At 35.9% G+C, this 13,189-nt stretch overlaps 1 protein-coding gene across 5 annotated transcripts in view; it reads right to left on the reverse strand.

Moving 5' to 3' along the window:
* The window catches only part of GRM5 (glutamate metabotropic receptor 5), a 551,045-nt gene that overhangs the window by 146,842 nt on the left and 391,014 nt on the right, over nucleotides 1–13,189 (reverse strand). For all 5 annotated transcript variants that reach the window (XM_012444850.3, XM_012444849.3, XM_012444851.3 and 2 more), the window contains exon 4: nucleotides 11,430–11,665. In XM_012444850.3, the coding sequence (XP_012300273.2) occupies nucleotides 11,430–11,665 (236 nt within the window). The remainder of the gene's footprint in view (nucleotides 1–11,429; nucleotides 11,666–13,189) is intronic.

Genomic DNA, 13,189 nt, shown 5'->3' on the forward strand with positions numbered 1-13,189 from the left:
GCAGACAGTTGAGCAGGAAACACCAGCTGAGTGTCCTCCAATTCAATTCTAATACCATCTACCTGGAGATGGTGTCAGATCCCACAGGTTAATGGATTGGTCTCACAAGACCACCTTCCCCCTTCCCACCAGTAATAAGTCTGGATCTCCAGAAATTGTGCCCAACCAGCTTCAAGGTAAAGTTCACATGACCTCTCTTTGGGTTCAACTGATTTTCTAGAGTGGCTCACTAAACTCATAGAAACTTACATTTACCAGTTTATCATGAAAGATATTAAAAATACACATATGAAGAGATGTCTACAGCGAGGTATAGGGGAAAGGGCACGGAGCTTCCATGCTCTCCCTGGGTGCACCATCCTCCATTAGTTCAGTTATTTGGAGTCTATCTGAACCCTCTCTCTTTGTGGACTTTTTATAGAGATGTCATTAATTAGACATGACTGACAATCATTAAAAATATGGACAAAAAGTATAGATTCTTCTTGGCTTCTGTGTTAGGGTGTTCTTGCATTGCTATACAGAAATACTTGAGACTGGGTACTTTGTAAGAAAAGAAGTTCAATTGACTCACTGTTTTGCAGGCTGTACAGGAAGTATAGCACCAGCATATGCTTCTGGGGAGGCCTCACGAGTTGTGGAAGGTGAAGCAGGATCAGGCACATCACATGGCCAGAGCAGGAGCAAGAGAGAGAGTGAAGTGTGGGGCAAGTGCCATGCTTTACAACAACTAGATCTTGTGAGAACTCACTCACTGCCATGAGAACAGCACTAAGAGGATGGTGCCAAACCATTCATTAGAAAACCTATGTTATGATCCAGTCACCTACCACCAAACCCCATCTCCAATACTGGGGATTACAATTTGACATGAGATTCAGAGAGGAGACATATCCAAACTATATTATTCTGCCCCGGCCCCTCAAATCTCATATTCTCACATTGTAAGATACAATCACTTCTTCTCAACAGTCCCCCAAAGTGTTAACTCATTCCTGTGTCAACTCAATCAACAGTTCCAAGTCCAGTATCTCATCTGAGACAAGGCAAGTCACTTACACCTATAAATCTGTAAAATCAAATATGTTAATTACTCTTAAGATATAATGGGGGCATAGACATTGGGTAACCATTCCAAGAGGGAGAAATTAGCCAAAAGAAAGGAGCTACAGGACCCATGCAAGTTTGAAACCCAGTAGGGAAGTTATTAAATCTTAAAGCTCCAAAATAATCTCTCTTGCCTCCATGTTTCACTTCCAGGGCACAAGGGGTGGGCTCCCAAGTCCTTGGGCAGCTCTGTCCCTGTGGCTTTGCAACGTTCAACCCCTATGACTACTCTCATGGGTTGGTGTTGAGTGCCTGTGGTTTTTCCAAATGCAGGGTGTAAGTTGCCAGTGATCTACCATTCTGGGGTCTGAATGATGGTAGCCCCATTCTCACAGCTGCACTAGGCAGTTCCCTTGTGGTACTCTGTGTTAGGGCTCCAAGCTCACATTTTCCCTCCACTCTGCCCTGTAGTGGTTTTCTGCTGGGACTCCAACCCTGCACCAGGCTTTTGCTTGGGCACCTAGTCTGTCTCATACAGTTCTAAAATCTAGGCGGAGGCTGTAAGGCATTCTTCACTCTTGAAGTCTGCATGCCCACAGGCTTAACACCATGTGGAAGTCACCAAGGATTAAGACTTACATTCTCCAAAGTGGCAGTCCAAGATATACTTGTTCTTCTTTGAGCCACAGCTAAAGCTTGAGTGGCCTTGATGTGGGTGACAGTGTTCTGAGGCTGCACAGGGCAGCAGGGCCCTGGACTAGGCCCACAGACCCATTCTTTCCTCCTAGGCCTCTGGGCCTGTAATTGAAGCAGCTGCCACAAAGGTCTCTGAAATTCCTAAGAAGCCTTTCCCTCATTATCTTGGATAGCACTTGGTTCTCTTTTAGTTAGGCAAGTATCTTTAGCAAATGGTTGCTCCACAGCCTGCTTCAATTAATCACCTGAAAAATCTCTCTTTCTCTGCCATGTAGTCAGACTGCAAATTTTTCCAACTTTTGTGCTCTTTTTCTCCTTTAAATATAAGTTCCAGTTTCAATTTCAGGTCATTTATTTGATCCCACTTCTAAGCATAGACCATTAGAAGAAGTGAGGCTACATCTTGAACACTTTGCTGCTTAGAAATTTCCTCAGCAAGGTACTGTAAATCATCACTCTTTGGTTCAAACTTCCACAGATCTCTAGTGCACGAACAAAATGAGCCAAGTTCTTTGATAAGGCATAACAAGGATGACCTTTTCATGAGTGCCCAATAAGTTCCCCATTTCCATCTGAGACTTTATCAGCCTGAATTTCACTGTCCATTTCACTATCATCATTTTGGTCACTAACATTGAACTGGTCTCTAAGTAGTCGTAAACTTTCCCTTATCTTTCTATCTTTTACTGAGCCTCTCAAACTCTTTTGACCTCTTCCTGTTACCCAGTTCCAAATGTGCTTCCACATTTTCAGTTTTCTTTATAGCAATGTCCTACTCCTTGGTACCAATTTCCTGTGTCAAGTCATTCTTACTTTGTTATAGAAAAACACCTAAGACTGGGTACTTTATAAGAAAAAATGTTTAATTGGCTGATGGTTCTGCAGGCTGTGCAAGAAGCATAGTGCTGGCATCTGCTTCTGGGGAGGTCTCATGAGGCTTCTACTCATGGCAGAAGGCAGAGTGGAAGCAGGCACATCACATGGCCAGAGCAGGAGCAAAACACAGAGTAGGGTAGAGGTAAGGTGCCACATTTAACAACTAGATCTGGTGAGAACTCACTCACCATTGTAAGAACAGTGTCAAAGGGATGGTGCTAAACTATTCATTAGAACACATCCCCCATGATCCAATCACCTCCCACCAGGCTCCACATCCAAAACTGGGGATTACAATTTAACATGAGGTTTGAACAGCAACAAATATCTAAATTATATCAGCCTTTCTGTGTGGCATTCTTTCCTCCAGCATATAGAACAGGATCCCTTCTGAAAGGAAGATCTTATGATCTACAATAAGATAAAGTAGGTCGGATAATTTCTTTATAGTTTGCCCAAAGCTAAAACGACAAGGAAAGATTAAAATATATTTTTAGTTTTGAGGTCTACCTCTGAGGCCTGCTTCTGAGGCCTAAAAGACCCTAATATTATAACAAAACTTTATACAAGGACACTGGGAGTTATGAGCCAGAAACTATGGACAAATACACAAGCATACACACATATATATATTTAGGTGTGTATGTGTATATATATACACACACATCTACTCTTGTAATATTTTATATATATATAACATAGATAAAATTTCTGCTATGAAAAACTGTGACGAAATTATAATTTTATAATTACATTAAAATTATAATTTTATTATTTCTTCACAGCAGAATTTGTCATTTTCCAACCTGTTGATGTACACTGAGTCTCTAAAATTTGGATAGGGAATAATCCCCAATATATGTAACCATGGAATCCTTTTCTCACACTAGATTTCTGTTCTCTCCAAATACAATCTTGAAAATGTTAATGTTGTGCAAGGATGAGGAATCTCTAATCTGGGTGTTAGCTGTAGCAGTTATTTAATTTTATTTTATTTGGCCCTTAAAGTACTGCTCCTGTATTCCCTCCCAGGCAATTATTTTCTTTCAGTAAACTTTTTTAAGTCAGATTTTAAGTTTGAAAGATGCTCAATTGTTCTGAGTAATGGCTAAGCCATTAATGAACATTTCAAAGGGCATAGGCAGAAGACAACATTCTGATGCAGCAGGAAGTATCCTCTAACTAACCCACTTCAAATACTGGTGAGACATATTCGTCAGAGATATTGTAGACAACACTAGATGGAAACTTACTATAAGAGAAAAAGAAGCACTTCCAAGCCAGTGAGACCAGCCTTTTAGAATATAGAAAACCCTTTGAATGTCAAAAACTGCACACATTCTACAAATATTATTTGTACTTTTTGTACCTTTGATTTAGAGAATATGGCAGTAAACAACTATGATTTCAGTAATTCTTAAATTAATTTATAATTTTGTAACTGCAACAGCTTGTATATACACACAAGAATATGCAAGGCATATTTCAGTCCATGAACAATGCTCAGTTACATGAGGATTCTAGACCCACACTGAGTATCTACAGTGACCCACAGTGCCGTCAGCCCACAAATTGGGGACTGTGGTCCTAGGTCCTCCAGCTTTTTAACACTATGAGAAATAAAATAACATTTATCTAACAACATTTATAAAATGCTTGCTGTATAATATTAAGGCATTGTGATAGAGATTTGGAAAACGGAGATGACAAAGATAGCTCTTCTCTTTCAGATATTTATAATTTAATGGAGAAAGATGAATATAAATGTTTACATGCTGGTCTAATAATATGAAAAATTCTACTTATTTGTTAATGTAATACAGCAAGAAAACATTCTATTGACTGTAGTTACTTCAGCCTCTGTAGATGGTATCATTTTTCTCTCTGCAGTAAATTACTTTCTGTATGGCAAAGTAACTTTATCCCAAAGCAGTTTGGGGTTCAAAAGGTGAGCGTCTCTGTCCAAGGGTAGAATTTTTGAAAGATACAAGTAAACAAAGAAACAGCTAAATAGCTCTACACATGAAGTGGAGGGAAACTTACCTTGCTGTGTAGAAATGCTGAGAAGAGAGGAGGGAAAGATTACAGAGAAAGAAAGGGAGAGAAACAAGCATGATGGTGGCAAAAAGCTTGTAGGGGAGTGGGAGTGTGTACAGCAGAGTGCTGTGGAAGAATGTTACACGGGAAGAAATTTATTTTGACTACAGCGACCAAAGGGTCACTTTTATGGGGGGAGTGGTTATTAAGGTAACCTCTTACTACAGTAAAGCATTAATGTAGAGAAGTTCAAAAATCACAACAGTACATGAAATTTTAAGATAAACACAACCTAGTAAACACCACTGGATCAATAAATGACGTTGCTACAACCCAGAGAAACCTCATTGCCAATGTACTTTTTCATTGCTCTGAACACATTATTTAATCTTCATTTTATTGATAGTAGTTTGGTACACATATAGATGGTTGTATGAGTAGTTACTTGCGGGGAACAAAAAACGAGGGAATATATCTGTTCTCAGTGTCTGGGTTTCTTTGTAGCAAAAAGAAGACAAAAGATAAATGAAGTGAAAAGTGAGCAAATTAAAGTTAAAGTAAGAACAGAAAATTGGAGCGATTAGAAACATGAGAATGTAGATTCATTGGTACTGACAAATGTTTTGAAGTAGACTTTTCACTGAACAAGACTTAGCATGTACAGCAGCACAGGAACTTAACCGGGCATGCAATTTTAAAATGAAAGGTCATGATTTGTGAAGTGGCTGGAACACAGATTTCATGAGTTTAAGAAATAGAAGATGAGGCATAAAGAACATAAATGACCAATTTGAGGAGTTTTGACTGGAGCAGAGCTTGGCTGGCTTCTTTTTGCAGACATTGGAGAAGCACGAATGATCTTTAAGAATGGAAGTAACATTAATGAGATTTGTTCTTTAGGTGAAGACCTCTGAAACTAATTTTTAGCATCAAGTGGAGAAGAAAAAAGCTGTTATCAAAAACATTAGATATGGAGGTTTTAATATTTAAGGTGAGGGATAATAAAAATTATACTGAAAACAGTAGTATAGACATGTGAACAATGAAAAGGAGGGAACAGAAGTAGAAAATGCTGAAACAGTAGAATGAACACTATTTTGTCACCAGTTGGCTGTGTGGATGAAAGGTGAGGGCTACTCACTCCTACACCTTGAGACACAGCATGGATGAGTATATCATTTACTTAAACTGGGGATATAAAAAGGAGGAACCTGAAGTTTGAGGTGGTGGTTATAGAAGATAAAAAATGAAGTTAATTTTAGATGTTTAAGTTTGAGATGCCCTTAGGAAATTTAGGTGAGATCTTAAGTGACTTTTCTGGAACCTACTGTAGATGACAGGGAAAAATTAGAGAAAATTATAGAAAAATTATAATTTTCCTATAATTATAGAAAATTTATAGAAAAGAGACAATAAATGAATGTCAGTGAGTGACAGTATGGTTGTAAAGGAAATCATCATTAAAGTAGAATAACATCATTATTAGGAAACAGTTTTAACTTAATTCTTTGTATCTTACGGTATTACTGTTAATGTACTAATGTACTAATATACAATTAGAGGAAATTTATATTCTTATTACTTTTAATATAGTATTATTAAATTTAATTTGTAATTTAGGTCTTCCATATTTGTGCAATTTAAATAAAACATACTGAAATCAGGGGCACTGTAAATAATATGTATTTCTGGACTCTAATAATACCATGTAGTTAAAACATTTAAGGGCCATAGTAATATATTGATTTAAGTTTTTAAATGCTCAGAATGAAAACAAAAATTAACAAAGCTACACACATTTTAGACATTATAAGTGACAGCTTTATTTATACAACAACATTAGAGTTTCAAGAGTAGCAACAACTAAGACTGAAGAGTAGAGGAAGAGCTGGTGTTAGGTCGGATGGAGAAGGAAGCAACCGAAAACTCCTTTACTGCGCACTTGAAAAGGTGAAAGAAATGCAAAAGTCAAAATGTTTAAAGGCAGTGAAGATATCTAGAAGCAACAAAAACAAAATGAACTGACAGAAAGGGAAGAGCATCGAGGAAGCAAGGGGTCATCGGCTTCTTTTATTGTCTAGAATACTTGCAGGTTCTGACTGCAGAATTCAGTTTGAGGATCTCTCTAGGTTTAAATGCAGGAATGTTAATTTTCTAAGGTTGCCATTACAAAGAACCACAAATTGGGTAGCTCAACACAGTTCAAATTGATTGCCTCCCAGTTCTGGAGGCTGGAAGACTGAATTCAGGTGTCAGCAATGCCATACTCCCTCTGCGACTCTAGGTAGAATTCTTCCTAACTTCTGGTGATGATCATCAGTCCTTGAAATTCCTTGGGTTGCTCTTGCATCAATCCAGTCTCTGCCTGTGCCATGCCATGGTGTTCTCCTCGTGTTTCTCTCTGTGTCTACGTCTCTTCTCCTCTTTATATAAAGACATCTATCATATTGAATTAAGGGCCTACCCTACTACACTTCATCCTTATTAGTTATACTTGTAATGAGCCTATTTCTAAAGAAGATCATGCAGCTTCTGGCAGAAGACATGAATTAAGGAAGGGGTAGCAAGTGGTAATTCATCCCAGTATAAGATACTCCTTAGAAAAAGAAGAACCAGTAATGCTTTTGGTTATTAAAATGACATTTTATAAATTCCAGGAGCCCTAAAAGCATGGGAACATTTTCTCCCATGATTCGCTTGCTGATTCTGGAGGCTACATGAGAGGCTCAGGATTTTGAAGAGGGAGATTTAGATCTCATATTGTTTTGTAATATTTATAAGAAAAGCTCACTTGAGGAATGAAGATTCCTTACACTTTAGTTGGCCTTTTCCTCAAGATATAGGCCAAATTTTTTTTCTGAATCATAGAGAGGAAAGAGAAAAGACTATCCAGAAATAAGTCATATGTGTGACATGGTCAAACGGCTTCACAGAGGTGTAATTGGGTAGTAGAAGGAGAGGAGGGAGAAATGCAGCAGAAGGAATGTTTAAGGGAAAAATTTTTTAACTGATGCAAGTCTTTATTCTACAGCTTTAAGGAGCTCTGGAAACCATAAGAAAGTAATATATAAAGGAAATTACACCAAAGTTGATCATGGTCACTAAAACTTAAAAATATATATACAATTTTAAAATTCTTTTAAAAAGACATATTGTGATATTGCCACCAGGGAAAACACATTAAGAATGATGGCTAACTTCTCAGTGAAATCACAAAATCTAGAAGAAAATGAAATGTCATTTTTTAAGAAAAAATAAGAATGAAGCAAGAAAACAAAACAAAACCTGCCAATATCGAATGTTATACTCAGTGAAAATACGTTTTAACAATTAAAGATGAAATAAAAATTTTCTCAGAAAAATTTTTAGTACAACTTCTTGACAGTAGATCTGCGTACATAAGACGCACTAAAGGAATTTCTTTGGGCTGAAATAATGATAGATGAAAGCATGGAAGTACAAGAAGGAATGAAGAATAATAGCCTCAATAACTACAAAATGATTGATCATCTATGGCTACAATTATAACAGAGTCCTTTGGTACATAGAGTATATATAAAAGTAAACTATATGGCAACTGTACAAAAAAGATTGTGAAGGGGTATAAGAGTTAAATACTTGCAAGCTTCTTGAATGTGAATAAGAACTTAAAATAGTCTGTTTTAAACTAAGGACTCATTTGGTAATTTCTATTGAAAACTCCAAATAAATTATACAAAGAGATGAAACAAAAAATGTTAAGAGAGAATAGAATAATAAATATTGTTGATTAATACAAAACAAAGCAGAAAAGACAGAAGAATAAAGAACTAAATAACAAATTGGACAAAAAGAAAACAAGTAGCAAATAAGAGATACAGAAAAATAATAAAAAAGCCAAACTTCTGATTTGGCAATTTTATAATAAATATAGCTGACAAAGGACTATATCCATACTCTATGAGGAACTCTTATAATAGATGTTAAAAAAATAAACTCAGGAATGTTCAAAAGTCTTGAACAGACACAATAGGATACCAGCTTTCCAAAAACATATGAAAATGACCTTAACTTTGAAATACATCATGAAATAAACCAAATGAAATCACAATATGATAGAACTACACACTCACAGATGGTAAAAAATACCGAAGAAAAAACACGTATTAACAAGGGGGTGGAGCAACTTAAACTCTCATACATGATAGGGATGAAATGCTCAGTGGACATTGGATTACATAAGGAACTGGAATCAAAAGTAGAGAGTAGTGAATATTTAAGTGTCTTTTATTGCACTTCATAGTAAGACATAAATAATTCTAAGAATTATTTTTCCTTGTATCTTTGAGCTATATATTGACTATTACATAATGTAGATTTGATGGTGATTATTAAATCTGTTATATTTAATTTGTTTAGCCTATTGGATAAGCTCTAGACAAATCTGAATTCAATTTTAAGTTCCAGTGCTTAGGAGTTACATGACTGGAGGAAGTTATTTTGTCTCTAAATCATGCTTTTGTTAGCTTTAAAATTAGGATAATAATATACATCCCTCATTCAGAAGTATAACAGAGGTACTATATATAAAGTGTCCATGCTTATGTACCAAATGCCATCTATTGTCAGATAAGATCCCAAGTTGGGGGACTAAAATGGTGCTTTCCATGACTGCAGTAAAGAACAGATTCTGAGCAGAGAGATCACACCAAGGTGCTCACTTGAGAGACAGAGAGCTACAGCAGCAAGGTCAAGGAAGGATTTTACAGAATGGTTTCCATAGAAATGATATTTTCATGTAAATCAATTAAAGTTTTCAAGACTATATTTAATCAGGACTTCCAGCAAATACAGAGTCAGAGAAACAAAGAACTATTTTTAGGAGGAGACATTTCTGACAAAAAGCAGTAGGAAAAGAAGAAATTAGTAAAGAAAGAGGGTGCAGATCAACTGGAAAAATTCCCTTAAATACACTGGTTAGTGTTGTGACTAATTCCTCATAAAGAGGAACTGGAGATGAGATCAGAGCTACTGCTTACCTTTTATAAATCCGCCAATGAAACTACACATACTAATAAGTACACAAACGTAGAATAGACCACAGAAGGACATATGCTCCCCAAATTTCTAGAGGAAACAAATTTGTTTTCTTCAGAAACTAGATAGAACTGTTAAAATACTAAATTAGATACAAATTTGAAATTACGAGCCATAAGTGACAATGCTATTTCTTCTCACATATTTTGCCATAAAAAATAAAAACAAAGGAAATGAGTTAGCATTTGAAGATTTTGGACATAGCAGGATCTGAAGTGGGAAAGAAGCGAACATACTCTCACACTATGTTGCAATGATTTCTGGATTTCATTCACAGGTATATTATCCCACACTCTAGCATTCTTCCCTTCCCCTTCTACCCAAATAGGAACTGATATAGGATTGCTGGGTGCTTGTGTTACAGAGCAATTATATTTAAAAACAATCACAAAGCACCATTTACTATTTCCATTATTTCCTAAAAGAACAAACTGATACCAGAAACACAGGATAAATATGACCTCAGAGGGAGAAAGCTTTATGAATAGCTCACCACATTGTTTCTATTTTTACCATTTTGTTGCTGTTTTGTGACAAACTCTCTGTGGACTAGAGTTAGTCCATGGACCAGGATTTCAAGCCCACTGCTCTAATGAATTCTGATATTCCAGCACCATGGATAAAGGCACCTGTATCACCAACTAACAACAACAGATCAGAGCAAGTATTTACTCTAGTAAGATTTTAGGTAATTTATTAACATTTATATCATTCAAAAATTTGAACATGTTTCATGTTCAATTTGCATTTTCCTCCTATGCAAATGCATATGGGTTTCTTATTACACAATGTAGGATAAGTCAGTTCTCCCCCAAAAAATCCTTTATCAATTTTAACAAACTTTAACATTTGCAGCCACAGATATTAGAGAGATAATATAGATAATATAGATATAGATATAGACAATGTATGCTGGCTCTACCTGATTATTAGAGTCAAGATTCCTTTTGGACATGTTACAAATAATATTAACCCAAACTCTAATTTTAAACTCTTATTTATCATATCAATTATAATGTTTAATTGCAATTTTTCTTGGCATTACTATGTCCATTCCAAGAGAGTAAACCTTTGAAGGCAGGAACTAGCTTTCTCCATCCTGGTATTCTTACAACTAAAGCAATATTTGGTACCTTCTTAGCCTCTTATTTGTTGAATGATTGAATGAATTACTCTACTTTTGTTACGTTTCCTGAAACATCATGACAATTATATATAGCAAATCCCTGGTACTATTTTATGGTTTATTGATGGAAGTAGCAATTGGATCTGTCCTTCAATACTCATTTATTCATTCTTTGTACTTATATAAAACCATTACTATGTGCTTCCACTGTGGTAACTCCTCTGGTTAATAGAAATGAGCAGAATGTAGTCATTGCATTCAAGGATGTCAGAAATAGTCCCATTCTGGAGCTCACATTTTTAGCACAATGCCGTATGGAAACACATTCAATTTTTTGGATGATACAAATAGAATTTATCTAATAATCACATAAAATACTACTAAATGCTTGCTTTGATATGTATTTCCTAATGAAACTAAAACCTGTTTATCACCATAAATGGCAATATCTACTCTGCTTATGTAAGAGTCCTCTCCTCTAACAAATTACAGCCACTATCCCCATGACATGGTTAACTTACATTGGAGCCTTAGCCTTATGCATTTTAAATGAAACAATAAATCTGCTTACTATTGCAAGTCTTGTTGTATTTGCTGTTCTCCTGTGGAAACCCTTCCAGTCGGCACTGAAAACGATGCTGCCAAAATTCTTGAAACCACGGGTTTCGGTGGTTTGTTTCTGGCCGGAGCTTCAGATAATAATCATCAAACCACTTGACGTCGGGAGATTGGAGCTTGATTGTGATGCCACCAACAGCTTCTCGCTGATATCCATCTGTCACATCATACCTGTCAGCCCAGCCATCACTGTGGGGAAACAAAAAAACCCCTCAGCTTAGAACAGATATCTCCTAAGCAAATGAGTCCATTTGCTTTCCTTTTGACACTTCAGACCACATGATGGTCCTACATTACACTGAGGTGATTATTGATATAGCAGCTTGTTAGAATAAAAACTACAATAAAACCATAAATACTTTGGGTTTAAGATTGCTAAAAGGCACTAGCCTCACTTACCTTAAACTGTAGAGAATAACCTAGAGCTTCTGGCAGAATTTTACTTGTTGCAAAATATAGTATATATGTATATGTGTGTGTGTGTGTATATATATATGTATGTATGTATGTGTGTGTGTGCACATATATATATATAAGCTGCATAATATCATCATTAACATTTTTAATAGACATTTAATAGCCAGGTCAAGTTAACTTTAAATACATTCTATTTTGGCTTTATAATAATAATTATAATGGTCATAAAATAAGAATCAAAAATATCCCCCAAACATGCCTAGTATTAATTTAATCATCCTGCGACACAACATTTTTGTTGGTATTTTACAAGTGAATAATAGAGAGGTTTACAAAAACTGTTTGCTGATTATGGTCACTCTATCACATGTTGATTTGCCAAGCCTCAAACTGAAATCTTTGTAGTCCGTAGTCCATACACTCTTTCCCATCCCATGGAATTTGTAAAATATATTAAAAATGTACAACTGAAATCACATTTTATATTAGAGTGCCCAAAAGAACTTCTGAACAGTGTGCCATCAAAAATGGTGAAGGGATCATATTCCTCAACGTAATCATCGTTCTTGCACTGATCACTCAAAGTTATTTGGGAATTTTAAGATAAAACGATTTGAAATCAGAGGGTTCATATTATAATGCTATAGGAGAGTGTAATGAATAAGAAAAAATCTTTTACAATGATTTTGAAAATATATGAAGCATAGTATTGGAAGTAAAAACAAAACTTATGAAAAGATGTTTGCATAAAATTTGGGTACAACCTAGAGCATCTAAGAAAGAAGGACACTGACTTGCCCCTCTTCACTGGCTTTGGGATATACACAGCTTGTGCTGCCTGTCTGCTGGAACCCAGTGCTACTATGTATCCCCGGAAGAAGTGTAAGTGCTCATTAAGGAGGTATGAGGAAAGGGAAATTTTGACTAAATCACAAGTAACCTCGAAGAGAGAAGAGAAGGAATATGGACAGAATTAAGGGGACTAACAGACTAGAGACTCCTCAGTGCAAGGCAGGAAAAAAGTATTAGGAAGTGAGCTGGGGATAAGAGCAGTGGGTACTGGGGAGAGGATGTAGGAAGAGATTTGCACTACCAATCACTGCTTATTTCAGTGATATTCAAATATTTCCATTTCACAGAATGTTAATTTACTTTTACTTTCCTTTCAATGCATTTTTACCCTTAACATTTTTTTTTCTATGCAGAAAGCATGGTCCAATATTTTGCATAAAAAATCAGCACCAAGAAAGTATTATGTAAATAATTAACTTAAATTATACAGAAAGCACACACTTT

This window comes from Aotus nancymaae, unplaced genomic scaffold (genome assembly GCF_030222135.1).
Source record: "Aotus nancymaae isolate 86718 unplaced genomic scaffold, 86718_ANA_hifiasm-v0.15.2.pri h1tg000059l, whole genome shotgun sequence".
NCBI classification, from domain to species: Eukaryota; Metazoa; Chordata; class Mammalia; order Primates; family Aotidae; genus Aotus; species Aotus nancymaae.